Source organism: Hemicordylus capensis, chromosome 1 (assembly GCF_027244095.1).
Source record: "Hemicordylus capensis ecotype Gifberg chromosome 1, rHemCap1.1.pri, whole genome shotgun sequence".
NCBI lineage: Eukaryota > Metazoa > Chordata > Lepidosauria > Squamata > Cordylidae > Hemicordylus > Hemicordylus capensis.
Window position 1 is genome coordinate 451,058,789 of NC_069657.1, and position 27,888 is coordinate 451,086,676.

Here is a 27,888-nt window from a genome sequence, read left to right on the forward strand (position 1 = left end):
AAGGAGGCCCATCTAGCCCAGCATCCTGTTTCACATAGTGGCCCACCAGATGCCTCTGGGAAACCCACAGGCAAGAGCTGAGGGCCTGCCCTTTCTCCTGTTGTTACTCCCCTGCCACTGGTACTCGGAGGCTTTGAGTCTGGAGGCAACCTATAGCCTATTGATAGACCTGTCTCCCATGAATTTGTCTAAGCCCCCTTTTTAAAGCCATCCAAGCTAGCGGCCATCGTCACATCCTGTGGCAAAGAATTCCCTAGAATGTGACAGCCACAGAAAACGTGTGTCTGGAGGGTCTTTTTAAAAAGCCATCATTTTAAATGATGTAGAAGTGCATAGCTGATTCTGACTGAATGCTTCTTGATCGAATGTTCCTTGGTGCCATTTTGGGCTCATTGCCCCACAAAAGTGCTCTTCCTGGACGGCATCAGTTTCTGACCCTCCCCTTCTGATTCCTACTCCGCAGGCTGCAGACCCTATTCCATCGAACCCTGTGAGCACCACACCAAAGGAAGCCGCCCCCCCTGCACTGGTGAACATGGAGAAACCCCTGACTGTACGAAACGGTGTGAAGCAGGCTACTCCCCCACATATCCACGAGACAAACACTATGGTAATGCATAACCTTGGGACAGATAGTCCAAGCTTGCAATAGGCCTGCAGGCCTTAATGCGGTGGGGAGGGGCGGTATTTGAATCTTGTATCTGACCTTGGAATGACAACACAGCTTACAAAGACTCATTCGCTTCTCACATGGCAAACTGGGTGCTCCTTTGCCGCAAACCAGCCTCAAAAAGGGAGCATGCCTTTTAACCACAGGGACTGTGGTTAAGGAGAGGCTTGAAGGGCATCCGAAGGAAACATCTCGGTATTCCATTCTGATCTGCAAAGGGGTGAGAGGAGTCCAGCAGGAAAGCATTGGCACAATGGGAAGTTGAAGCTGGCCTGCTAACCTCCCAGGATGCTTTTCTTCCCACTACAGGCGCTGACTCTTATGGCGTCCCTTCCAGTGAGAAGGAGATCATGGCAGAGATTTACAAGAATGGGCCGGTGGAAGGAGCTTTTACTGTGTACGATGACTTCCTCATGTACAAGTCAGGTGAGTGCATCTAAATGCTGCTGCGCAAAAACCTTAGTGGCTACATCCAGAACTATATGGGCAACACCATGAAACCTAAAAGCTCGGAATAAGCTGGAACTGGGGAGGGATGCTTAGAGCCCCACAAAGGAAGAGAGAGGACAAGGTAGGCCCACTGATCAGTAATGATGGTGAAAGGTCCTCTGTTCAGCTCCTACTTCCTGCTATCGCTTCCCCAAAGGAAGCCGTGTGAATGGTGAGGAGTTGGCATGGCAGTTTAAGATGAGGAGTTGACTAGGAAATGCCTCTGTCTTAAATGAGGTCATGTCTTCAGGCCTGATGGATTTCCTCCTAGGACAGGGGTTCCTAACCTGTGGTCCTCCAGACGTTGCTCAACTACAACTCCCATCATCCCCAGCTACATTGTGTCAGGGATGATGGGAGTTTTAGTTCAGCAACATCTGGAGGAGCAGGTTAGGAACCCCTACCTAGGGCACTAAAAATCTGCTGGTGTGTTCCTGGAACCTCCATCTTGGAAATATTCTTGAGAATGGTTGAACTGCTACTGTGCAAGAATGGAGAGAGGCTATTGTTGCTGTCATCTTCAAAAGGTTAGGTGCTTATTGGATTGTGGGAATGCTGAGGATGCAATGATCTTGATATCGGCAAAGTATTTGCACAAGATTCCCATGGCATTTTGTGCAGGCTAGGTGGTGGCACTGTCAACGCAGATTTGCAACTGGCTGGAAAACGGTACTCAAAAGGGCACCCTTCAGGCTGGAGGGAGGCTTCAGGTGTGGTGTTGCAGGACTCTGTTGTGGGCCTCTTAGGAACCTTATGGCTTCAGTGAAGGGAAATCCTCATCAAAGGTGCAATGACCCAAAGTTGGGAGGGAAAGCAACCCTTCAAAGGACAGGTGACATTAATAAAATTGATTACTGGAGTGAAACTAACTAAATGAAATTGAGCGGGCAAACTGAAAAGTCTTTTGCCCGTTCTGCATCTGACGGGGTGGGTGGGTGTGAATCTGGCTTGATAACAGTCTGAGATCATCCACACAATCAAAAACTGTGTTCTACTCAGATTAGGGAGCTGTGTGTGCTCTCGGTTCTGTGGGAGCAAGTTGGGAGGAAAACCTGGGTAGTGTTTCCTCCTACCCTGCTTTCACACATTCACTTCTGCCCGGTTTTTCATCCATCCTTGCTCCCACACAACCAAAAATTGGGAGCACACGCAGCCCCGAAACCCGGGCAGAACACAGTTTGGATGGTTTGAATGGCCTCTAAGCGAACAGAATTGCAGTCTGTCGCAAGCTGAACGTGTGTGGTAACTGAAGCAAAGCTTTCAAGTCACAAGAGGTAACAGGTCCACTATTCTGCACCAGCCAGGCCTCGCCTGGAGTACTGTCGGACATGATGCGCAGTGTTACGGAGATGTAACCCTGTACCCCATGGCTGCTGTGCATTCCTAAGGGAGCCCCACTGCTGTTATGATCAGACAGGTGCACTAACGGGACTTGTTCCCTCTTCCCCATTTGTGGCAATGATCTGGGGGGCTGGTGGGTCCTCCCTGGCTGGAAGTATTTAAGCAGAGGCCAGCCAGTTACCTGCAGGGGACCCTCAAACTCTGGGTGTCCTGCATTGAGCAAGGGGTTGGACTTCTTCGATCATAGATCAAATAAATGAAAAATAAACTGTTAATAACTAGTGTTATGCTGTTTTTACAGTTTTGATTTTAATTGTGATGCAAACCGCCCTGAGCCATTTTTGGAAGGGCGGTATATAAATAGAGTAAATAAACAGAGGGCCTTCCAACTCGGGTTCTCCCTTCTTCCGCAGGCGTCTACCAGCATGTCTCTGGAGAGGCCGTTGGAGGCCACGCAATCCGGATCCTGGGCTGGGGAGTGGAGGACAGCACGCCTTACTGGCTCGTGGCCAATTCCTGGAACACAGACTGGGGCGACAATGGTACGTAGGTGTCCTGGCATGTTCTGAGCAGCTCGGTTCTTGGTCCCTTGAGTGTTGTGCCTGTAGTCCTGTGCTTCTGTATCCCACCTAATTCTACAGGGTTCCTTTGGAGTGCCAGATGAAACTTCAGCATCTGTGCCTAGAAACAAGAGCAGGACTGCTCTGTACTACTAAAAATCTTCTACATAATTCTCTCGTGCATCAGGGGTTTCTAATCTTGGGTCCCTCAGATGCTGTTGGATTACAGCTCCCATCATCCACAGCCACAAATGTCTTTTGTACCGGAGGGGAGCTGCTCTTTTGGTAGCAAGCATGAGTTGTCCCTCTTGCTAAGCAGGGTCTGCCTTGGTTTGCATTTGGATGAGACTACATTTGTGAGCCCTATCAGATACTCCCCTTTCAGGATAGGGCTGCTCCTTTCAGAAGAGCATCTGCATGCAGAGAGTTCCAAATTCCCTCCCTGGCATCTCCAGATCGGGCAGGGAGAGACTCCTGCCTGCAACCTTGGAGAAGCCGCTGCCAGTCTGTATAGACAATACTGAGCTGGATGGACCAAGGGTCCAACTCGGTATAAGGCAGCTTCCTAGTTGCTGTGACTAGGAGCAGGGAGACCCCAATTCAAATTCCTGTTCCGCCATGGCCTAGGCTGATTACCATCTCTTAGCCTGACCTACCTTACAGGGTGGTTGTAGAGAACTGGATGGGTTCTAGGACCTTGCAATCTTCCCTGAGCTCTTTGGAGGAAGGTGGGGTAAAAGCAGAACTAGCCCTTCTCCCTTGACCCATTGCTGAGGCTGCTGTGATGGGAAGAGCACATTTATCTCTTTCTCTCCCCACCCACAGTCTTTCTCAACCAGGATGGGAAGAAACTGGTAGTTCTTGTCTTGGTATGTAGAAATATCCCATGTTGACACATCTATATTCCAGACTATTATCGATCTCTAAGATCCAGATATCTAATTTGAGGAAGGTGCTGTGAATCCTCATACTACTAAAAATAAATTCTTTGATCATGCAATCTGAATGCATCATGCAAACTGCTCCATCTGCATACTATTACATGCTTCTGGTTTCAATAGTCATAAGCAGGGATCCAGTTGAGCAAGGTGCTCCTGGCTGCAGTAAAATCTTACCTGAACACTTTATGGCAGGCGTTGCCCACACTCCTAAATACCTCTTCAAGCGGCTTTGTTTTAATCATTTTAAAAGTGAAGATTCTCTGGAAGCTGAACTGTGCTCAGAGTATTGCATTCTGAGCGCCTGCAGAAGAGGTGTGGAGACACGGCATGCTTTGAGTCCAATCCTGAGCAGTGGAGACTGACTTGAGTACATAGCTAAGAGCTTTCAATTCACTATTTGATTCACACACACCCCAACCTGTTCTTGATTTATAAGCCTCCCTACAGAAGCTTGCATCAAGCTAAAATACAATTCCATTAAGGCAGGGGTTCTCCGACTTGGATTTACAATTCACCCCCTCACTCAACCACTGTGGCCTTCAGCTGGGGGTGGTGGGAATTGTTGTTGGATTACATCTGGAGAACCTGAATAGAATCAGGGCTGTTTCTGTTCTCTCCAACATCTGGAATTGCTTTCTTTGCATGAAACACCTGTTGTGGTGGCTGTGCTTAGACTTCCTCTTTTATGGTGACATTTGTATACCTATGGGAGGCTTATCCCTTGAGGCTCTCAAAAGCACCATTAACTGTCATTTTTATTATATGTGTTAACTTTTGTAAACTGCCTTGGGATCGTTTTTAATGAAAGGCGGTATATAAATTTAACAATCAATCAATCAAGACCAATCTTTCAGCTTGGCTTTTAATATTTAAGTGATTTTTAAATGAGTTTTTTTAGGTTAATATTTCAAATGTGTTATTGTGAATTACCCTGAGCCATTTTTGGATGGGCGGTACATAAATGAAATCTTTTTTGCCAGTGGCCTCAATGCTTTACAACAAATAGCACAATATAAAAATAAAAATGAAGCACACGAATGCACCTAACAAAACAGACGGCTGCAAACGTTTAAAAGGAGCCACATGGCACCTGTCTCATTGCACTTCCCCAGTTACTGACAGTGTGGGGAAACCATCCCAGAGCATTGCTCTAAATTCTCACTCTTGCGTGCTCTCTCAACTTTTAGGCTACTTCAAAATCCTCCGGGGGGAGGATCATTGTGGAATTGAATCGGAGATTGTTGCTGGAATTCCACGGACAAGCCAGTACTAGAACCGGCTGTGAAGGTGTCCTTCCACTCTGAGCCCATCTGCAAACTGCAAATCAAGACTTAATCATGCCTGTGGAGATAAGAGCTACGCCTGCACGTCCTACTCCTGAGAGACATTTTTAGAATTGGCTTCTTTTTATTAAAGCTTTTTAAAAAAACAGAATTTCTATGGAGCTGCTGCCTTTGTGTCTGGCAGGTGAGACTCGTAGCTTAAGCCGATCACAAGGAAGTCATTGCCTAAAAGCCGGAATGGCAGATGAGTTGCTGAAATGGAGAGTGGCCAGATAAGGTGGTTGGGAGGTATCTTGATGGAATTAAGGTAGAAGCCTCTTCCAAGAAGCCTGGTGGAACAGAATATTAATTTGCACATGCTTGAGAGACATAATCTAGTAAGCGATCGGGAAGGAATTACACAGATCTCGGAAGCCACTTGATCAATCACTAATCACTAGTGCAGATTTAAGAGTGGGGTGAGTCTTGGACTGTGAAATGGAGCACTTGGCTGGATTTTCGATTTTGCATGACTTTTGGAGAATTGGTTTAGTACCACTCAGACTCTGCCAGCTACTAGAACTGCTGCAGTCCTGGGGCTCTTCTGTCTTGAGTCAATCTGAGTGCAGAGAATAGAGGTGACTTCAGATAGTGCAGTTGTGGGTTCTAATCCCGGCTCAGCCATGAAGTTCTCGGTGTGACCTTGGGCAGAAGACTTTCTCTTGGCTTGCCTTCTCTTGCAAGATGGTTGTGAGAGAGAACAAGAAGGATATTGTTGGCCCTTGGGATGCAGCTGGGGAAAGAGTGTGTTTGTTTAGCATGTGGCAATGGACTCCTCAGCTGGATAACCTGGTAATACAATCCCATAAGTGCACTCTTGTTACCCACAGACCTAGCTAGGCATGTGGTCACACTGGTTTCAACCCCCTGATTGCAAAATGCTGGTAGTGCCTTACTTAGCGCTGCTGCTGCTCCTACTTGATGAAACTTCTCCAGTCCTCTGTTTCCAAATGAAGAGGCCACAAACCAAGACAGCCCCATCTGTGAACCCACCTCTTGCCCTCAAAGGGATGGAAGGGAGACCTAAGTGGCCTGGTCATTCTCTTCCACATCTAGCTATTGATCTCCTCATCTTTCAGCAGTGCAGCAAGTCTAGCCCCCTGGGTCAGTGTGATCACCTCTGGCTCTTTGACTGCCTGTGCTGCCAGGTGATAAATCCAAGCTGTCCTTTCTAATCCTAACAGTTGCAGGTGCCTCTCAATTGAAGCCAAGTTAGAGCTTAAGTTTTATTGGCTCAGAGGACCATCGAACCGTGGGATGGAGACTTGACTAAAATGGTTTAGCAGTCCAGGGTGGAAGCAGAAGAAAACAGAAGGCAGCTACTTTTTCTTTTAAAGCAAGACCCCAGTGTAGCCTGTTCATTTCATCCTTGCCTCACTCGTCGAGTGGGATCACTAGACCCGCTGGGGCTTATACCTAAGGTCCAGCTATTAAAAGTCTATTTCTGCCATTAGATCATTATTTAGGCCAGGACTATGAGGCAGTGGCAAAAGCATGCAGACAGTGGCTGGAAAAGAACTGACAGAATGCATGGGCAGTGATCAGACATTTTTTGATTTCACTGCCTGGCCTGAACTAGAACTTGGTAGCTTCTGATTCTCGAATGGCTTCTTGTTCAATGCAAAACTCTTCTGGGACCTGTTGCTCTCTGTAATCACAAGTTTCTCTGTGGCTTCAGTGTGTATCCCCCACCCTCCAATAAAAGTGTTTCATCACTCGCTTATTGCACCATGTTCTCTTCTTCCAAGTGCTCAGAAGCTGTTCATATTTGGGGAGGCAGACAGCAAGCTATGCGTGGGACATCTGCTCTCTCCGGCCTGTGTGTTTCCTGTTATGCTGTTGCTTCACCATGCCTATACCACAGCACTGGCAGCTGCCGGTGAGGCAAACTGATCTGGATCTCATGTCACGGCCAATATTCCAGCAAGGCCATCTCATAGGAAGCTGCCTTGTTCCGAGTCCATACATTGGTCCATCTAACTCGGTACTGAGTAGCAGTGGTTCTGCTGGGCTTCAGGCAGATGCCAGGGGTCAGACCTGGGACCTGCATACACAGCAGGTGTTCTATCACTGAACCAATGGCCCTACTTTCTGTCAAGGCTGAATGGTAGCAGAACCCAGTAGCAAGAGACCAGTGTGAAGCTGGTATATCCATGCTACTGAAGGTTCTGCCAGGCACAGCCTACCGTTAGGAACCTAGGAAGCTGCCATATACTGAGTCAGACCATTGGTCTATTTAGCTCAGTATTGTCTACCCAGACCGGCAGCAGCTTCTCCAAGGTTTGCAGGCAGGAGTCTCAGCCCTATCTGGAGATGCTGCCAGGGAGGGGACTTGGAACCTTCTGCATGCTGGTGCTCTTCACTGTACAACCCCATCCCCTAACCCTACAGTGCTGCAGAGTCTCAGACCCACTCCCAGAAACAGCTTGGGTGCTTGAAGCACACCCCCTCCAGCCTACCTACTTTGGGGGACTCTGGGTTGAAAAGCAGTACATAATATTCATCATCGTACTCAAATATGCTGGGGAGGTAGCAAGCTTTCCTCATATTTTTTGAGACTTTCAATGGGCTGATATCATTTTAGGGGAGAAATTCTAATGCACATCTGGTTGGGGTTTTTTTTTTTTGGCCAAGGTTCATTTCAGTTTCTCTTGACGGGAGGGAGATAAGTGGGGCCAAGTAGGGCTGGGGTGAGTCACAACTGGTGGGAGGGGTGGTATTCCTGTTGAGCTGGTTTGCGTCAGTTAAGACCCCTACTCTACATCAGGTGGCCAGGGGGCTTAGTGACCAGCCCTCCATTCAGCTGTATGTGTATGAAGGGGATCAGGGCCAGAATGCAAGACTCAAAACTATAGCAGGAGAGCTACCTCAGCCCTGGGGTGGTTATGTGAAGGGCCTGCTCCGAGCCCTGCTTCCTCCTCACGCTGTAGCCATGCTCTTGGGTCCCCACCTGAAGATTGCTGGCTTGAAGCCCACACCTGTGATGTGCCCACTTCAGAAGGGGAGGTGGAGACCCTCTCAAGACCCTCCTTGGCTCCTGATCAGCTGGCTCCATGCCTCTGCCTGACAGACCAGCTTCAGGAAACTAGCACTGAATGCTCCCATTGAAACTAATAGAGTAAGTAAGCTTGTCCCATTAATTTCAGTAAGATTTGAGTCACAACCAACAACAGTAGTGGCCTGTCTCACTAATTAACACTGATTAAGTGCCATCAAGCCAGTGTCAACTCTTAGCTACCACATAGGCAGATTCTCTCCAGGATGATCTTTGTGTGTAAAATACAAATAAGGTTTGTGACAAGAGGGGTGCCCTTGTTAAAGGTTGGAGAGACCTACTTAGAGAAATGGGGCTGGCAAGGGAGACAAGCCAATAGCAGAAAGCAAAAGCCCTGCTGAATCCAAACCCAATCCTGCAGTCAAGACTTTGAGCACTGGAACCGATGCTGCACTTCGGCCGATTCACATCTTCTTTGAAAAGCTTGCAACATGAGGTTGCACAAGGTCAGTGAAGGGGCAAGCTTGCTCAAAAGCGAAGCCTCTCTTACCCTTGTGGCCATTACACAGGGTTTGGCAGGTTAAAGGTGAAAACCCCAGCTGGTGGATGCAGTAGCCCCCCATATCCATCAGAAAAACAGCCCTGCTGGATCAAGAACAGAAGAACAGCCCTGCTGGATCAGGCCCAAGAAGGCCCATCTAGTCCAGCATCCTGTTTCAGGCATTGCCCTACAAGATGCCTCTAAGAAGCCCACAGGCAGGAGTTGAGGGCAGGCCCTCTCTCCTGCTGTTACTCCCCTGCAACTGGGACTCAGAGGCATCCTGCCTTTGAGGCTGGAGGTGGCCTATAGCCCTCCGACAAGTAGTGAATGATAGACCTCTCCTCCATGAAGTTATCCAAACCCCTTTTAAAGCCATCCAGGTTGTTGGCTGTCATCACATCCTGTGGCAGAGAGTTCCACATCCCACCCACACGGATAGGGAAGGCATCAAAGCTCCTGTTTGGGAACTAGTCAGGGCAGAACCTGGAAGGCGGTGGGGATGCCATTGCTGTCCAACCTGCCACAGGAGAAGCAGCCTGACCTATTGTGACTGAGAATTATGGGAGCTGCTGCAGTCCAGCAACAGCTGGGACCCAAGTGTGAGAACCCCTGAGTACTCAAAAAACTTCATCCTAACTACTCATCTTGCATCGCCTCTGGAAAAATCGTAGTGTGATTCAGGAATGGCACAACTGTACCAAATCTGATTCAAATTGGTTAGACGGTCCACAAGTTAGCCCACTTGCACCTCAAAAGCTCACAATGTCCACCATCGTGGATGACATCAAACTATGTTGAGGTATCCCTACAACTGTACCTGATTTGGTTCATACTGGCCCAGGGGTTGCAAAGTTGTTGGTGGGGTGGACACACCCAGAATGCCAGGTAAGCGCATAAACCTAATGGGAAGGCGGCTAAAAATTGATGACAAGATCAGTGAGACAATCGCCTGCCTCTCAGAGATGCCCCAGTCAGGGCTGGCCAACCTGAGGATCCCCAGCCGTTTAAAACTAGTCTAAAACCCTTCCTTGTGGCCAGGGGTGATGGGAGGAGGAGCTCAGCTTGGCCGGAGGAAATCCAACACCTGCCCCGTGCCAAGAATTAGAGGAGCTGGATTCTGGTGCAGTGAGTTTCTGGGGACCACACAGAGACTGCTGTGGCCAAGGCGAAGCACAGCTTGTCAGTCAAGATACAAAAAATGGGACAGGATCGAGCGGTCTCTTATTAAAGCATTCCAGCCAAGTGACTCTGCCCTGAAAGCAGACAAAAACAAACCATCCCTGAGTCTATGCTGTGGCTTCCTTCCTTCTCCCACACTCTGGAGCCTGCTGGCCAGAGCTCCACAGCAGACCCCCGGCCTTGCCTTCCCTCCCTCCCTGACTGGGGAGCCACAGTGCAGCAAGCCAGTGAGTCAGGAGGGCTCCACACCCCCTCTCGGAGGCTTCCAAGTACGCCCTGGGGCTCACGTCCTCCTGCTTAAAAATTACTGCCTTAACACATGACCCTAACCCTGTAACAGCTCGCCTGGGGATGTTTTCTGTTCCTACTCTGTTTCAAATGACATCCATTTGCAACCAAGTTAACATTGGTGGACTCTCAAATTAGTCCAGCTCAAGATAGGTACGTCGATTACTTCCGTTCAGTGGCTGTGGAATTTGAACAAGTTAAGTAAGAGTGGAAGCTCAAGTCACTCACACTTTTTTTACTGTCAAAAATCACAAGCAACAAAGAGGCACCTTTAACAGCCTAGTTAAAAAACATCCTAGGTCAAAAATACAGCTCAGTCTGCAACAAACAAAGAGAGAAAATTAAGTAAGACTGCGAACACAGACCTGTCTGTAACCAGTTCATCCAAAGGAAAAAAAAAAGTGTCCCCATTTGGAAACAGTTAAGTATTAGTTGCTTCTAGGTGAAAAGTTCTGGCTCCAACTGGCTGGAAATGAAGTTTGAGTCCAGCTCCATACAGTCCTGGAAATCCAACAGATTTCTTCTGTCCCCACACCCACACACACACAAAAAGGCAAGGAGGAAAAACATATTCCCTAAAATGACCATCGGTGGACTTTTGTTCTCAGTTCTCGCCAGTGTGCACGTATTCTTCGGCAGCTTTTGAGACACTGCTCAGGTACTGCCAGCTCAGAGCTGCCAAAAGCATGACACAGGACAAGTAAATGGGTGAGTAGTGGCTCCGGGAGACGAGGGCACCGCTGGGGACGCTCATGGACCGGACAGAGGTGATGATCTTTTGAGTTTTGCTAGCAGAAGGATCTGTGCTGGGGATCTTCTGGTAGATCTAATGAGAGCAATTTGTGGAAAGAGATTGTGGCTACATTTGCAGAAACAGAGTTCCATGTGCATTACAACGTGCATGCAGTCACATAGGCAGCAGCCTCCTACCGAGTCAAGGCCTTGGTCCATCTAGCTCAGTGGTGTCTACCCAGACTGGCAGTATCTTTTCCAAGCTACAGGCAGGAGCATCTCTCTGCCTTATCTGGAGATGCCAGGAAGGGACCTTGGAACATAGGAAGCTGCCATATACCGAGTCAGACCCTTGGTCCACCTAGCTCAGAATTGTCTACACAGAACGGCAGTGGCTTCTCCAAGGTTGCAGGCAGGAGTCTCTCTCAGCCCTATCTTGGAGATGCTGCCAGGGAGGGAAATTGGAACCTTCTGCTCTTCCCAGAGTGGCTCCATCCCCCCTAAGGGGAATATCTTGCAGTGCTCACACATCAAGTCTCCCATTTGATATGCAACCAGGGTGGACCCTGCTTAGCTAAGGGGACAAGGCATGCTTGCTAACACCAGACCAGCTTTCCTCTTCTCCATGCAGAACCTTCTGCATGGAGAAGATTCTCCTGCATGGAGAACCTTCTCCATGCAAGCGCTCTTCCTAGAGCAGCCCCGTCCCTTAAGGAGAATATCTTGCAGTGCTCACACATGCAGCCTCCTACATGTACCTTCTGCCCTACCCACCTCTTCCACATACTGGTACGTGATGGCTTTGACAGCCTGGATGTTGGTGGCATCCATCATCAGCGTAACGGCTTGTCCCTTCCGGATCTTCACCACCCCCCTGAAGACCTGCTGGTTGTTGTAGCAGGCAGCCAAAGTAGCGATGGCCATCACCTGGGAAGGAGGAGGGAGCGGAAAGGGAGAGGTCACAAACGCCTGCTTGACGGGAGGCAATAAGAGGGCTATGTACAGGTGAAACTCGGATAATTAGAATATTGTGCAAAAGTCCATTAATTCCAGTAATGCAAATTAAAGGGTGAAATTGATATGAGACAGACGCATTACATGCAAAGCGAGATAAGTCAAGCCTTAATTTGTTATAATTGTGATGATCATGGCGTACAGCTCATGAAAACCCCAAATCCACAATCTCAGAAAATTAGAATGTTGTATGGAACCAAGAAGACAAGGATTGAAGAATAGAACAATATCGGACCTCTGAAAAGTATACAGTGTACTGTGCTTGATTGGCCAGCAAACTCGCCTGACCTGACCCCATAGAGAATCTATGGGGCATTGCCAATAGAAGGATGAGAGACATGAGACCAAACAATGCAGAATTGCTGAAGGCCGCTAATGAAGCATCCTGGTCTTCCATAACACCTCATCAGTGCCACAGGCTGATAGCATCCATGCCACGCCGCATTGAGGCAGTAATTGCTGCAAAAGGGGCCCAAACCAAGTACTGAATACATATGCATGCTTATACTTTTCAGAGTTCCGATATTGTTCTATTCTACAACCCTTGTCTTCTTGGTTCCATGTAATAATCTAATTTTCTGGGATTGTGGATTTGGGGTTTTCATGAGCTGTACGCCATGATCATCACAATTATAACAAATTAAGGCTTGACTTATCTCGCTTTGCATGTAATGCGTCTGTCTCATATATCAGTTTCACCTTTTAATTTGCATTACTGAAATTAATGGACTTTTGCACGATATTCTAATTTTCCGAGTTTCACCTGTATATCTTGTGCCAAAGAGACCAAAATACACCCAAAACTGTGTACCAGGAAATTTACAGGAGTTAAGCATGTTTCTGCATTTGTGCGTTCCAAGTAGTTTCTCCTGCTCATCCCAGGGATAGAGCAGAGAGTGAAGCCGTGGACCAGGGAACTGCTCCCTCACCCTCTGCTCAGACCTCGACACAGCTAGGATTTCGCCAACCCAAACACTTTCAAGCTTAATGTTGCCTTCCCAAGGACTAGAAACTTCTTTTTTTTTTCCAAAAGAGTGGATATTCTCAGGATATTGATATCCCCCCGCCCCCCATCCCCATCACCTCTGTTTGCTTGCCTGGAGCAATCAAGGAATATTCCCAGCTTTGGACAGAACAGACAATAGCATGCCCTATCCCAACTTTGAAGTTGTCGGGAAAGACAACGTTCCCCCTCCCCGCGACCTGCGGTTTGGCATTGCCAACCATTTCCCAACATTCTGTCCATGGTTTTGAGTGGCTGAAAGCTGGAAATCAAGGGCGGGAGGGGGGATTGCCGTGCTCCCCCATCCACTGACTTCCAGCATGCAGCCCTGCTCTGACTTGACAGTGGGAAGAACCCTCTGCTAGGGCAGTAGTGGAGGGGAGTTCTGACAGGCGCATCAGATTTCTGACAAGAGGCCCCGACCACAGGAAGGAATTTATTATTATTATTTTATTTTTACATTTATATCCCGCTCTTCCTCCAAGGAGCCCAGAGCTCCTAGTCCAGAACTCTAACCACTACACCACGCTGGCTTCATTATTTATTTATTTATTCATTCAGTCATTCATTCATTCTTTATTTATTTATTTAAAAGATTTCTATACCGCCCAAAACCTGCGTCTCTGGGTGGTTTACAATTAAAATCATTTAAAAGATCAAATCAATTAACAATTAAAATCATTGAAAAAACATTGAAAAAACCCAATATTAAAAAATATTTAATTAAAAGCCTGGGTGAAATTATGTGGCTTCAGTGCCTTTTTAAAGGTTGCCAGAGACGGGGAGGGTCTTATTTCAATAGGGAGCACATTCCAAAGTACAGGGGCAGCAACGGAGATGGCCCGTTCCTGAGTAGCCGCCGGACGGGTTGGTAGCAACCGCAGACAAACCTCTGGCTCTGATCCGGGTTCTGAGCTGTCAGAGTTTCAACTGTCGGGGGTCCCTCCTCTTCTTGCAGAACTCCTCCCATAATGCCCAACATGCCTGTCAGACCGACACGGCTGCACAGGCCTATAATACGCATGCCCCTTTCCCCCCATTCTTGGAAACTTTACAGGGCACCAAGCCTACCTGGGGAATAGCACAGAAGTTGAACACGCTCTGATTCTTCAGCCGGGACAAATAGGTCAAGACGTCGGGAACGTGATGCAGGGCGTTGGTGATGAGCTCGTTCATACACTGAACGGCCTTGTCGATGTTCTCCGGCTTGGCCAGATCCGAGAGCTTCTTAACGTACTTGCTCCAAACCTGGAAATACCGAGAGGCAGGCAAAGTTGAAGATGGAGGCTCTGCACCGCCCATCCAACCCACCCTCCCTGCCCCCAACACATTTGGCAAAAAATAAGTCAGCCAAGGGCCAAAAGCAAAGCATGCAAGATGGTTGTTTTTAAAAAAAGAAGAAGAAGGAGAAAAAACACAACCATCCATGAAATTTAGAATTTTGGTTCAGTGTACTTTATTAATATAGCTACTTATTACATTTTATGCCACCCCATCCAAGGCTCTGAGCAGTGCACAACAAGTTAAAGAACCAAAAACAAACACCATTTAAAATAAACTGCTTGTAACAATATAAAAACAAATTTAACACACTTCAGAGCCATTGAAAACCAATTAAAAATACTTAAGAACAATTTTAAAACCTTGGAAGGCCAGGCCAAATAAGTAAGTTTTTAGGGCTCTCTTGAAGGCCAACAGCGAGCCCAAACTACAGATACCTGCTGGGAGTACATTCCACAGGCCAGGAGCAGCTACAGAGAAGGCCCGGTTCTGAGATGCTATCAGATGAACCGGTGGTAACCGAGACGGACCTCTCCAGATAGCCTCAAAGTGCGATGTGGATCATACAGAAGCAGGCACTCTCGAAGGTAACCTGGACCTAAGCCATTCACAGACCTATTGTGTCATGACTGGGATATCACCGTCTTCTAGATCTTCTTCCACAAACCATCCTTGGCTCATCTCCCCACCTTAAGGCAGGGTCATCTAAAACAAGGGCTGTTTAGCTTTCAGGAGCTCTTTTTTGCTACCCTCTGTCTCCAAGGCCATCTCTGGTTCTTTCTTTCCCCTGGGGACTGGTTCAAGGGCCCCCAAATTCCAGCAACTGGCTAACACTGCTTTAGGGGAGAATTGCTAACACAGGGGTTGCCAACGTGCAGTCCATGGACCTCCTATGGGTCCATGGAAAATCTTTGCTGCACTGAATTTAATTTGGGTAATACCCGAGGATCAGAGGGGTCCATCGGTGCAAAAAGGTTAAGAATTCCTGTGCTAAAGGATTTCTCCTTTGCAAGGAAATCTCAGAAACCAGCTTTGATAAGAACCGAAGGCTTCCACCTTTAGGCCAGACCTTCAAGTCGCTGATCTAGAACCTGGTCTGTTTCTACCATCTGCCTCTCCCTTCTGTTACCTCTTTGGGCCAAAATTCTCTGCCTTCCAGCTCGTCCTCCAGATAGTCCCGAATGATGTTGGTTTTCTGCAGGAAGAGGCCCATGGAGTTGGCAAGGTCTGTGTCCTGGCCCACAATGGGTTCTTCCAGCTTGGATGCGGAGAAGAGCCGGGAGAGGCCGATGCCAACCAAGCCAGCGACGTAGTGACAATACTGGAACAGTCCAAAAGTTCCACTTAAGTCCAGGATATTCTTAAAGGCCATCTTCTAGCACATAAACCTGTTCAGCAGTTCTAGGTACACCCCACCCCACAGGGCTTGTCCAACATGGGTCCACAGACAATGTTGGTCTACAACTTCCATCATACCCCTACAGAGCTGGCAGGCAGGCAAGCAATGCAGGCAGAGCTGCAACAGGTCAGGGGTCTATCCTGCGAACTGAGCAAAGAGGCCCCTTTTTAAAGTGGTGGTGGCACAGCCGGGAAATGGCCTGACTAGCAAGCCAGAGGTTGCCAGTTCAAATCCCTGCTGGTCTGTTTCCCAGACTATGGGAAACACCTCTATCGGGCAGCAGCGATATAGGAAGATGCTGAAAGGCATCATCTCATACTGCACAGGAGGAGGCAATGGTCAACCCTTCCTCTAGTCTATCAAAGACAACCACAGGGCTCTGTGGGTGCCAGTAGTCAACACCATCTTGATGGCACCCTTTACTTTACCTCTTTACTGAGTAGAGGAGAGCAACTGACCCTATCCATCCCCAGCAAAGCATCCCTCCAGTGGCTGTTGCTGGGGCCTATCTTATGTTACTTTTTAGCTCATGAGCCCTTTGGAGACAGAGAGTCATCTTTATTTATTTTTATTTCTCCAAGTCTATGTAAACCACTTTGAGAACTTTTGATGAAAAGCGATATATAAATATTCGGAGTAATTGTAGTATACTTCTGGGGCCTCAGCACATGCCCAATCCTTCATAATAAAGCAAGATGCCACCCAGATGCCTCCAGATGGAATCCATGTACATTGGGCCACAGAAGTCAAAGGGCACTGTTCACTTTTTATGTGAGCAAGTATAATGCAGCCTCCTCCGTGCCCATGGCTCCTCCCTGTCCCAAAATACAACTCGATCCACTGTGAAACCTGGGCAGGATATCTCTGCCCAACAAGCAAACCTCAGCCAGTTACTGAACTAACACGTTTTGAAATTCCAAGCCTCCTGCCAACATGCACCTTCCTTGGAGGACTCGCCCTCCCCTGGCTTGCTCGACACACCCACCTTGTCCCACTCCTGCTCAGAATCCACCTTCTTCTCCAAGAATTCAGCCATCCCATGGCCCATCTTGTGGCAAATGTCAGCAATCACGTCCCGATAGACCTTTGCCAGGTTCCGGAACTCCAAGGATATCTAAGGCAGAAATCACAACTGTAAGAAAACAGGGCCTGGCAGATAGAGTACCCAGTCATTTGCAATACAATTTAGGGGCGTGGACCTATGCTTCTCAGCCACCAGCAAAACCACACCAATAAGACTTTGAGCATTATAATAGGTTACAATCCCTTGGGGCCTGGGTTCTCAACTGTTGGTCCACAGATGTGTTTTACAGCTCCCATCATTCTTCCAGCAAAAAATGGTCAACCATTGTGGCTAAAGGATGATGGGAGTTGTAGTCCATCAACAATGTGGGGGGGACCCACAGTTGAGTAACCCCTGCCCTGCGAGTTGTTCAATAGGATAGGAACATAAGAAGCTGCCTTATACTGTAAGAGTTTCCCCACAGAGCATGGGGCTGCTCTGGGAACAGCACCTGCCTGCTTGCATGCAGAAGGTTCCAAGTTCTCTCCCTGGCATCTCCAGGTAGGGCTGAGAATGACTCCTGCCTGCAGCCTTGGAGAAGCCGCTGCCAGTCTGTGTACACAATACTGAGCTAGATGGACCAAGCGTCTGACTCGGTATAAGGCAGCTTCCGATGTTCCTATGACAGAGTTTTGTTTGTGATCATCACACCTCCATTTCTGAACTTCCCAACAATCCATCAAAAGCAGAACTTCAACAGTTTCCTGGAATCCTAGAAGACTTGGTTGGGTTGGCCCTTTAGCGGCAGAGATTAACAAGGGGGGAGCTACATCAAGACTCAGCAGGCACTGCACAAGCAGCATTTCCGGAAACTACTAGGAGAGGAGGGTTGCTGTGCTCTGCAGTGGAGTGCCTGACCTCTCCTATGAGGCTGAGGCTCTGAAGACAAGGCACACAAATGTTCCATTTCAAACCTTTTTTCTTTTCCTTTTTTAGCCTACCTTCTAAAGAGGATGGGACTTGCCAAGTGTGTGTTCACTCACATGAAGCGGGGAAGCTAAGGGGCCACCTCTAGCTTGCTTGTTTGCTAATCTGCCATCTTGTTTCAAGATGGCAGCCACTCAAAGTGTAGACAACACCATTTTGTGACAGTCCGGTACAAACCAAATTCACAGCACATGGAAATTAAAAGCAGCAGAAAGTAGTCTCCATTTCTTCCACTTAGAACGACTTTCTTTAAAAAAAAAATGTGATCAGGGTGTCTTAAACACTGACTGAGGTTTCGGCTTTCTAGCTCATGGGGAAATCCCACAGCAGTGTTGATATCCCTGTAAAGGCCAAGTACCTTGTATTATTTGTTTATTTAAAATGGAGTATACGTTACTATTCATTTACTATATTTCCTTGTCTTCCTTAAATGGTTCTCAGCTGCCTTAAAAACAGTGGGAGAGGAAGTGAAAGCAATTAAGCATATGTCCATCTCCTTCCAGCCAAGGGTAAACTCTACAGTAGCAGAGAAACCCTCCGAGTAATATGCTCCAAGTGTGACTGCAGTGTGATTAGAATAGGCTATCTGTACACCAAGTCCACCGGGTCAAGGACAGGCAGCGGGTCTGGGAGAAGCCACAGCTCAGTGGAAGAGCACAGGTCTCGGGTTCAGTCCCCAGCCTCTCCATAAAGGACCCGGTAGCAGGAGATGGGAGAGACCAAGACTTGAGCAGCAAGCCTCTGCCAGTCAGAGAAGACAACAGTGGACTATTAGTATTTTAAAATATGTATATTCCATTTTTAGACAGACCAGTGGCCTGACTCTGCAAAGGCAGTTTCACGTGCCTTTAACTTAAGAACGATCCAGCAAGAGAGCTGGAGAGGTGGCTGCTCACCGTCGGGAAGTCCTCAAGCACCTGCTTGTCCTTCTCTTTGCTGTCCATGAATTTCCAGTCTGGCTGGTACAGGTAGGAGTGGAAGTTATGTAACAGGGGCACCTTGGTTTCCAGGTTGATCGTCATGTCGTCCTCAACCGTGTCCAGAGCCCGGAGAACCAAGTAGAAAATGCACACCGCATGGCTGTGGGAAAGGGAAGATTACTGACCATTACTTGACTGTCTATAGGGAGAAACGGACATTAAGTGGGTTTAAGATGAGGCAGCTTATTTGCCGGCAGGAGGAAGTACACACACCCCTTTGGGCCCACTGCTCAGTGGAACAGCACATACTTGCATGTAGGCAGTCCAGGATTCAATCCCTGGATCTCCAGTTTATATATTTAAAACATGTCTATCCTGCCCCTCCAGTGCCATGCTGATTGGGAGGGCTCAAAAACACACAATAAAACATAACAATAAAAACAGGAAATTGTCTAGGTACATTTGGAGAATCAAATGCACCTAGGATCAGTGTTCTCTCTAATTTTTTTCATCTCTGTGTGGAATGAGTTGTTCTGGGCGGCAGTATCAAGGCAATGTGTGCGCACATGCACTCAGAGAGTGGGGCCTTCCTGATTCAAGATGAGTGGGATCGAAAATTAACGGGGTGGATATCAAAACACTTGTGAGTGCATGCATGTCCACACGCCTTAGAGGGAACAGTGGTCAGGATGGCAACATCAAAATTAGAGAACCTTAGAACAAGGTTTCAGGCAAGATTTCTAGACTGCAAGTTTTTGTAAGGATGATTAATCCTGACACCACCTATTTAATTAAGCCCCTAATTATGCCTAAATAATCCAATTGAAGACAGAGAAAGGGGTTGCTCATCTTCAAAAACTTCTGGGATTAGCAAGGCATGGACTGTGATCTCAATGCTGGTCTGGCACACGAATGCCAACATCATTTAAAAGATGTCTAATAGCTATAATAGACACTGTACAGTATATAGGAGACACAAAATCCTTTGCTATACATTAATTATCAACCACAGACATTCTGTCACACAGCATGACCAACAGGCAGGATGGGGCTATGCCCATAGAAGCAGGGATGGTTTTCACTAGCTGAGGTTACTGCGGGGAAGCAGGGAGCAGGATAAGCCCCCTATCCCAGAGGTCCACAGCCTTGGATTTCCAGAATTACGGCACATCATCTAGGGACCCAAGGATGAGAACCCCTGGGCCACTGTGGCTAGGATAATGGGAGTTGTAGTCCAAAAATCTCCGGGGCCCCAAAGCGGAGAATCCCTGCACAGATGCACAGTTGGGAGTTCCCATGGAATTAGAGGAGCCTTGTGCATAAAGGGGGGGGGGGGGACAGCTGCAAATCCCCCCCTCTCAAAAGCATCAAGAGCACCATGAAGAGAAAGCAGGCCCCGCACAACGTTCAGTGGACCACCTCAGCAGCCCGTTGAGAGGACCATTGGTGGAGGCAGGCTACTGAACCAGCTGCCCAGGAGTTTCCACAACGGAGTTCCATTCTCCTGTCCTTGGACTGTGGACAGCAGGAGGAGGAGGAGGAGGAGGAGGAGGAGATCTCTCTCACTGTCTGGGCGAAGGAGCTGTTGCTATCTGCACTGGTCTCTGCAGAGGAGGTTTCACAACTTGCTTCTCCCCCTCCCGAAAAGCAGCCCACAGGAGGTTATCAAGAAGGCGAGCTCTGCCGCGCCCCAAACAAGCTGCTCTGTGCTGTGGAGGTTGGGAGAGGGAGGGAGGGAGGCAGCCGAGCCTTGTTTGGGGGCGGGGCGTCCTTCCCGGGAGGCAGGCAGGCAGGCACCTGCGCTGCACGCAGCAGCCCACAGGTCCAAGGCCTGGCTGGCGTCTCCGCTTTAACGCGCGCTCCGGCAGCTGCGCCGGGAAAGCCCTGGGAGGCTGGTTGCGAGTCGGAGCTGACCATCCTGGGCCAGACGAGCCAATGGACGGGCTCCGTGGGAGAAGGCGCCCACCCCCAGCCCGCTCGGTTAACCCTTGCACCCCGAGGCAAAAACTTGCAGGAACTCCAGCTGGAGTTGTTCGTGGGTGGCCGAGTGGGAGTCCGGACGGGCGGCAAGCAACACCCGCCGCTCGGCTCCTCCCCTCCCGCCAACCGGGACTCACCGCAGCTCCCCATCGAGCGCCTGGATGACGGCGGCGAAGCTCCGGCTCGTCTGATTCAAGTACTTGTAGCAAACGCGGAGGCTGTCGCTGAGCGAGTCCTGCAAGAAGAGCACAGGCGGGGAGGCCGGCTGAGTGGTCAGGAAGCGAGCGCGCAAGGCCGGCGGCTGCAGGAGGCGGCTGCCGCCCCCGGAGCGCAGCCGGCCCCCGCCCAAGGGGGAGCCCGATCCCCCGCCGCAACGCCCGCCGCCTCCGCCGCGCGGGGGAGAAAGCGCCAGCGTGCGCTTGAACAGGGACGCGGCGGCCTTGGAGCTGCAGCTGGCCATGGAGAGGGCGCGCCGTGCGCAACTGGAGAGGCGCGCTGCTAGCCGGGCCCCAGCGGCGGCCCAGGCTGGCCCCCCATCGCCCCGATCCCAGGAAGGGCCCGGGACAGCTGCAGAGGGAACTGGATCCGGGGCACTCGCAGCAGACGCGCCCACCCCCCCCCCCCGGCAGCCAGCAGGGCACGAGACACACCCACCGCCCCGTCCCCCCCCGCTCGCGCCGCTCCCCAACAGGCACGCCTCCTGGCAGGCAGGGCGGAGAGGGGGCCGCCCCGAGCCAGGCGTTTTAACCCCGTGCGCCCCGGGCCAGGCGCCCGTGAGCCGCCCAAGGCCGCCGCCGTCCGGGCCGATCCTTCTGGTTCCAAGCGCCAGCAGCAGGGAGGACAAGGCGGACCGGCCCGCCAGGTGCGCGAAGGCTGCGCTCCCCTGCAGACAGCAGTTACCTGCTGCTGGGATCCAGGGGGGACCTGCTTCCCCGCCAACAAGAGGAGGCGCTGATGCTGCCCCCCGACTCCCGGTGCCTGTTTACTCGGCAGTCTGAAAGGCCCACCACCGCGTTCAAGGGGGCTGACTCTCGTGTAAGCGCGCCTAGAATGGCCCCCTGGAGTCCGTGGGTCGGGACTCCGTCTCTGGGAGGGGCGGGTCAGAGTCTGCAGGTCGCGCTTTGCGGGGAGCGGGGCGGATTCCTCTCTGGCAGGCGGCCCCGCTGCAACTGTCTCCGTGCTGGGTTTTAATGTCATTCCGCTGGGGCGACTTGCGCCCGAGCAAGAGGAGGGCAGCAGCTTGAAGGCGACCGGTTTGGGTTCGTTTACTGGGACCTCCTCCGGGTCCAACTTTTGCATAGCCGAGAGGGAATCTCTGGCCGCTCCAGGTGAAGCGGAGAAAAACCCCGTCGGAAACCCTGGAAAGCCACTGCCCGGCCAGAGTAGTCACTCGAGAGCTAGAGTGACCAAGGGACCGACTCGGTAGAAGGCAGCAGCACCCTCTTGTTGCCTCTGCATGCCTGTTCAGTTGGTGGGAAGGAGAAAGGGGAAAGAAGCTGAAATCCAGCCAGGACCATACTGAGAGAGGAGAAGAGTGTGGGCAGAATCTTTTTTTTTCTATTTAGACCATGCCTCCTAGTTGGGGGGTGGGATGGCTGCCTGTGTGCTTCCAATCCCCACGGTCAGGGCGGAAACAACCCTTTGCGGCTTGGCAAAATAATAAGAGACTGGACTTTCATCTTCTCTGTTAACACAAGGCCAAGGCAGGGGTGCAGATCCCTCCTAACCAAGTATTTGAGGGATCCCCCTCCTCACACTAATAATAATTCATGATAATAAGAGTTATATTGTCACTAATAATATACTACTATGTAATTCTCATATTTCAAGAAAATTCCACTTGTACAACAAGAGCCAGCCTGGTGTAGTGGTTAGAGTGCTGGACTAGGACCGGGGAGACCCGAGTTCAAATCACCATTCAGCCATGAGACTTGCTGGGTGACTCTGGGCCAGTCACTTCTCTCTCAGCCTAACCTACTTCACAGTGTTGTTGTGAAAGAGAAACTCAAGTATGTAGTACACCACTCTGGGCTCCTTGGAGGAAGGATGCAATATATCTATGTAATAAATATAAAATGTACAATAAAAAATAAATGATTTTTTTAAATTTAAATTGGATTTTTTAAAGTTTTAAATTGGATTTTTAAAAATAAAATGCTTTTTGAGGAAAAGAGCTATCTAAAGATAGTTTTCTGTTTCAGATACATTGTAGTCCAAAGGTTATTCATCATGAAATAAGGATTAGTTTTTAATTATGTAGGATGAGGCTGTATATATGCAATGCTTAATTTTTTTGATAAATGAATTCCATTAATCCATTCACAATGTCATGCTCTTCCAGAGGTTTCTGTAAGATTATTTTGGGCAATTTATCTAGAAGGGGACAAAAAATTAAACCTTCATGTGGTTGTAAATATTAAGATTATACCAGCAAGAATGAGTCTTTATGGGGAAAAAACCCAAGATTTAAACCTAATCTTACTGACTAGTGATTTAAATCAAATCTACCCTGCCAGGAGTGGATGCCAACTCAATGGCACAACTATCTGCACTTAATCTGTATAGCTGAAAAGGCCAGAATGGAATAGAACCTATCCCTGACATTTGTGTATCCCCAGGAAAGATTATGTGGGGGAGGGAGCCAAGGAAAGAAAACCAATCCTTTTATTGAATTATGTTTTTGTTGCGTTCCCATTGTCAGTGCCCACCAAGAAAACTTTACCAGCAGCAAGAATGTTCCTGGAGTGTAAAACTAACTAGACCAAGCCCACAGTGCATGGTGCAGCCAGCTTGGAGAAGCTAGGCAAGCCACTGCCTGGGGATGATGGGAAGTTCAGTAATGTTTGGGGACTCAAGCTTGGAAGCTCCTATTTAAACCTAGTCAATTTCCCCTTTTTCTTTACCTTCATGGGACTAAGAGAGGTCCACATAATGTCATGTATAACAAGCATCTCTGGTTTGTGGCCCATCGTCTCCCCTTTGGGGAGCATTTATGGCACTACAGGCCTGCCAGCAGCTGGAATGCTGAAGACAGGAGAATGTTGCTCTTTCCCTCCCTGGTTTGAAGCAAGAGGTGGATTTGGCATCTAGTTTTCCCAGCTTGTTGCCATAAGACAGCCATGCCACACATTCCACTTGCAACTGAGAATCCTCCAATTTGTGAATTGCTGGTGGAGTGAAAGCCTTGTGTCAGTACAGGTTGAAAAGATTAGAGATAAGAATGCAGGAAAACCAAACTGAAAGGTAAGCCAAGGGCAACTAATGGAAAAAAGTGGTAGAGGGATCAAGATGGGTGCTGTATCACAATATAGTAGTGTCTGATTGTAATGGCCCTTGGCTGTAAGCAAGGAAATTTAGAGAATAATGGGGAGTGAGATACATCTGGGGCAGGGGAAGCAGTGAGAAGGGATTACTGAGGGATGGGGTGCAGAGTGCTGTGGCAATGCAGAGGGAGCTAGGGATACCAAGAGAAGGGAGAGAATTAACAATAGGTTAAAGAGAAATAAAATGTGGATTAGAAACATGCTTTCCTGCTGTTAACTCAAGAGGGCTGCATCACTGTGTTAACAGAAGTGTAAGAGTGGTACAAAGGAGTCAGAGTTAGAAATTAACAAGTTTTTCCTCTGCCTCCCCCACTCCCCAATCATACTTGTACAGTAATCAAGCTGTACAAACACGTTTGTTTGGGTCTAGCGCAATAGCAGAATTAGAAGGGAGACGTTGTTTTCACTGCTTTTCAGAAATAGCTGACTGGGTGCTTTCGGGCAACCTGTTTCGGCATTATAAATATGGGTACAGTGTACTCAGTGGGGGAAGAGGAAGAACAGGAGCATGACAGCTAGACATCCTGTTCTCCCCAAATTTGGCACTCGTCTTCAGAGACAACACTTGAACCTCAAGACATTTTCTCCCCACATTCTGGAGCCCTCTAGAGTAGTTGGTGCACTCCCATTCTACCTTTCGCCTGAAAGAAAAGGGGGGAATCTCCCCACTGAGACTTCCTCTCAATGTCACAGTATTTAAGAATATCATACTAATTGTCATAATGTCAATGTCATAATAATTGTCATAATATTTCATAATAATAATAATTGTCATAATAATGTCATAATATGACATCTCAAAGTCATAATAATTAAGAATAAATGCCACTGGCCATCATGCTTTTGAATCCATTTCGCAGAAATTTATCTGCTTCAGAGCCACTTCAAACTGTAGGGTATGGGGGGGAGGGGTCTTATCTTTGTATCAGTTTTTTTAAAAATACAAGAACATCCTTTGCATATAGAGAACTAGGATATCAAGCAGAAGGCCAAGGGTTGGTTTTTTTAATTGATTTGATTTATATACCACCCTTCCAAAAATGGCTCAGGGGGTTAAAATTTGAGGACAATTGTGGTTTTCTTAAAGGAGCATTTAGTCACATGAGCCCCTACCTGTAGTCTGAATTAGGAATACGAGAACATAGAAAGCTGCCATATACTGAGTCAGACAATTGGTCTATCTAAGCTCAGTATTGGCTTCACAGATTGGCAGTGGTTTCTCCAAGGTTGCCAATTACTCAGTGGCATAGTTGGTAGAGAAAGAAGGCTTTTTAAAAAGGATAAAGAAGTTGCCCAATGTCACTTTCACATACTGCGCAGGAGGAGGCAACACGTTTATCTGGCTCTGTGGGTGCCAAGAGTCGGAACTGACTTGATAACATACTTTACAAAGTGGTTAACCATCAAGTAACTAATATAATTGGTACCTTCTTACCATAATTAGTACCTACAAGCCAGGGTGTAGCTATAATTGAGGCGGTGGGTTCAACGAACCTGGGTCCCCAGCTCCACCCCTCCCTATTTTCTGCATTCTCTCTCACCCCCTCTCCCCTAGCTACACCCCTGCCTACAAGCCACAACTTAACACAGAAAGACTTCTCATTATCATGAGCTAATATATTACAGATACCCAATCTTGATCACAGCCTTCTATCTTACACATAATAAACTCCACTGTTTTATTTTTTATAGCAAGTTAGCATTAAGAGGCAAATCCACACTATTATGAACATTCCCTAATAACCACCACCATTATGAGCATGCACAAGTTCATGTTGCTTGTAAGCTGCTGTTACTTATAAGTTATTGCAGACATAACTTCCAAATAGATGGTTTTACAGGCATACCAAAGAGAAAGGTTACATGGACACTTGAATATTCTCCTAATAGTAAGCTTCTGAGTCTTGAGGAAAACACCTGATGTTGCAGACATTCCTAGTGATGGAATATTCTCCTCCTCATGGGTGCTTTTAACTAGATCTATAAACTAAATGTTATTATTGCTCATCATATTACTCCCTTAAATTGCAAAGTTAGAACAAAAGAACATTAGAGTTGGAAGGGGTCTTGGTGGTTTTCAACCCTTGGCTGAGTGCAGGAAACTGCTGCTAAACTGGCTTAATCTTACTGTTTCTGGTTAGTGGATTGCAGTCCCTAGGATGGGGCAGGCATTAAGCAGGACTTATAATAATCTGTGACACTGTGCCCAATTGACAGTCAGTGTATGCAGCTCCCAGCCCACCCCAAACCGTGGCTGATTCTCTCATTTCCTCCTGTTTTATGGATCAATAATACACAAGAGTGGAAGGGAAAGAAAGGCCAAGCAAGAGGAGAAAAAGCAAGACCCCAGCCAGCAGCAGCTCCCAACTGTGCAAGAGGAGAAAAAGCAAGACTCCGGCCGGCAGCAGCCCCCAACCATGCAAGAGGAGAAAAAGCAAGACTCCGTCTGGCAGCAGCTCCCAACCTGCTCCTCTTCCCCCCACGGCCTTCAAAGAGATGGCACCACTCACCTGGTCCATCTTGGGCATCACTGCCTTGTAGCCCCCCATCTTAAACCGCACCAGGTTGTACAGCTCCTCTGGGTGGCCCAGCCAGGTCTTTAGCCGCTCCATTGGCATCCAGCCTCACCTGGGGGGGTCTTTTTGAGGTGGGAAGGAGTTATGGGGGTGGAGACCTCTTTCCTGCCTTTTTACCCCCTGCCTCCCTTTAGTGCCCCCAATATTCCTCCTTCCCTTAATCCTTGCATATAAGTATATGTGTTAAATACAATAAATATCTCTCCCCACCCCAGGACCTCTCTTTCCGGGGTCCCACTCCCCCTCCTCTCTGGGGGGCTCCGTTCCGTTCCCACCCACCCCGGCTTGCCCTGCTCCCCCTCCCCGCTCCTTTCCTTCCTCCTCCTCGTCGTCTCTGAGATGCGCTCACCTAAAGCATCTTTTCCTTTTCCTCCGCCTTTTTAGCTGCGTCCCCTAGCACCAGCCAATCAGCGGGCCGCGCAGCTGTCACGGTGTGCGGATAGGAAGGCAGGTAGCCGCGCGGTGCTCGCACCAGGAAGACGGCAGCCAATGAGGCCGCCCCGGGCCTGGTGTGACGGGTATTCGGCTCCTCCTGATTGGCCCGCGCGCGCCCGGAGAGGGCGGGGGTGTGTGGCGGTGGCAAAGTCGCCGGCTTTCTTAAAGGAGCCGAGTCTCCTTTTTTTTCTTCCTTTCTTCCTCTTTCCCTGCGTTGCGTGCAGCCGACCTGAGAGGTGACCGAAGAAGAACGTCGTCCTGCAAGTTCCGTAGTGGAGGGAGGTGTGGAGCAGGAGAGGCAACGCCAGCCCGAGAGGACAACCGCGCAGGCGTGGCTTGCAACCGTGTCGATCGTGCAATGGCTGCAATTTGGGAAGGGGATACACCTGGGATTGTTGAGATTGGATTGCAGTCGGGACTCGTTGGTGCTTCTCGTCGTTTGTTTTTTAAGACTGTGAGCCCTTTGGGGACAGGTAGCCGTTTAATTAATTAATTAATTAATTAATTAATTAAATTTCTGCATGTAAACAAACCGCTTTGGGAACTTTGGTTGAAAAGCGGTATATAAATCTTATTCATAGTCCCATTGTGCACTGTGGCTTGAAATTCTGACCTCACCTCTTGGGGGCAAGCAAGCAAGCAAGCAAGAATCTAGCTCAGTATTGCCTGCAACATTGTTTCTCTCAACGTTTTTGGAGCCATGGTGCACAGTTTCCCGGACCAGCAGTTAGTAAAGGGTTCGGCGCGCCCCCTGCCCCAACCCAACAATTTGGGACCAGCAGAGCATTCCCCCCCCCCCTTTGTGCATGACGTCACGCGCAGAGGGGAGCCCAGGTGAGCTCATTTCTTCTTGGCAGGCAGCCCTCGCTGCTGGATAACATGCATTTCCCTTTCTCAAAATGCAGTAAT

The 27,888-nt window shown here is 48.7% G+C and overlaps 2 protein-coding genes across 5 annotated transcripts in view; one reads left to right on the plus strand and one right to left on the minus strand.

Annotated features, from left to right (window-relative positions):
- CTSB (cathepsin B) overlaps positions 1-7,041 on the plus strand; it is a 31,934-nt gene extending 24,893 nt beyond the window's left edge. Inside the window, exons 7-10 of the mRNA XM_053248395.1 lie at positions 464-610; positions 980-1,096; positions 2,914-3,042; positions 5,189-7,041. Coding sequence (XP_053104370.1) covers positions 464-610; positions 980-1,096; positions 2,914-3,042; positions 5,189-5,274 — 479 coding nt within the window. The 3' untranslated portion in view covers positions 5,275-7,041. The remainder of the gene's footprint in view (positions 1-463; positions 611-979; positions 1,097-2,913; positions 3,043-5,188) is intronic.
- A 3,505-nt stretch (positions 7,042-10,546) lies between these two features.
- FDFT1 (farnesyl-diphosphate farnesyltransferase 1) lies at positions 10,547-26,948 on the minus strand. 4 transcript variants are annotated; one of them, XM_053248416.1, is made up of 8 exons: positions 26,894-26,948; positions 20,783-20,880; positions 18,642-18,825; positions 16,741-16,869; positions 15,486-15,677; positions 14,147-14,323; positions 11,833-11,985; positions 10,547-11,152 (listed from the first exon to the last, which is right to left on the minus strand). In XM_053248416.1, exons 3-8 carry the CDS (start codon positions 18,765-18,767, stop codon positions 10,931-10,933), a joined length of 999 nt encoding a protein of 332 aa, XP_053104391.1. In that variant the 5' UTR covers positions 18,768-18,825; positions 20,783-20,880; positions 26,894-26,948; the 3' UTR covers positions 10,547-10,930. The 4 variants fall into 4 exon arrangements, with proteins under 4 accessions (XP_053104391.1, XP_053104383.1, XP_053104380.1 ...); XM_053248408.1 differs by lacking the exon at positions 26,894-26,948 and adding an exon at positions 26,479-26,823; XM_053248405.1 differs by lacking the exon at positions 26,894-26,948 and adding an exon at positions 21,546-21,682.
- Positions 26,949-27,888: the final 940 nt, after the last annotated feature.

Bases quoted from the DNA above. Each gene is read 5' to 3' on its own strand.
- FDFT1 (XM_053248408.1), bottom strand. From the start codon at position 26,586: ATGCCAATGGAGCGGCTAAAGACCTGGCTGGGCCACCCAGAGGAGCTG. The intron at 16,870-18,641 runs GTGAGCAGCCAC...TTTCTGCCTTAG, and splicing joins TGCTTGAGGACTTCCCGACG to ATATCCTTGGAGTTCCGGAA. The intron at 14,324-15,485 runs GTAACAGAAGGG...CGGTATTTCCAG, and splicing joins GAGAATTTTGGCCCAAAGAG to GTTTGGAGCAAGTACGTTAA.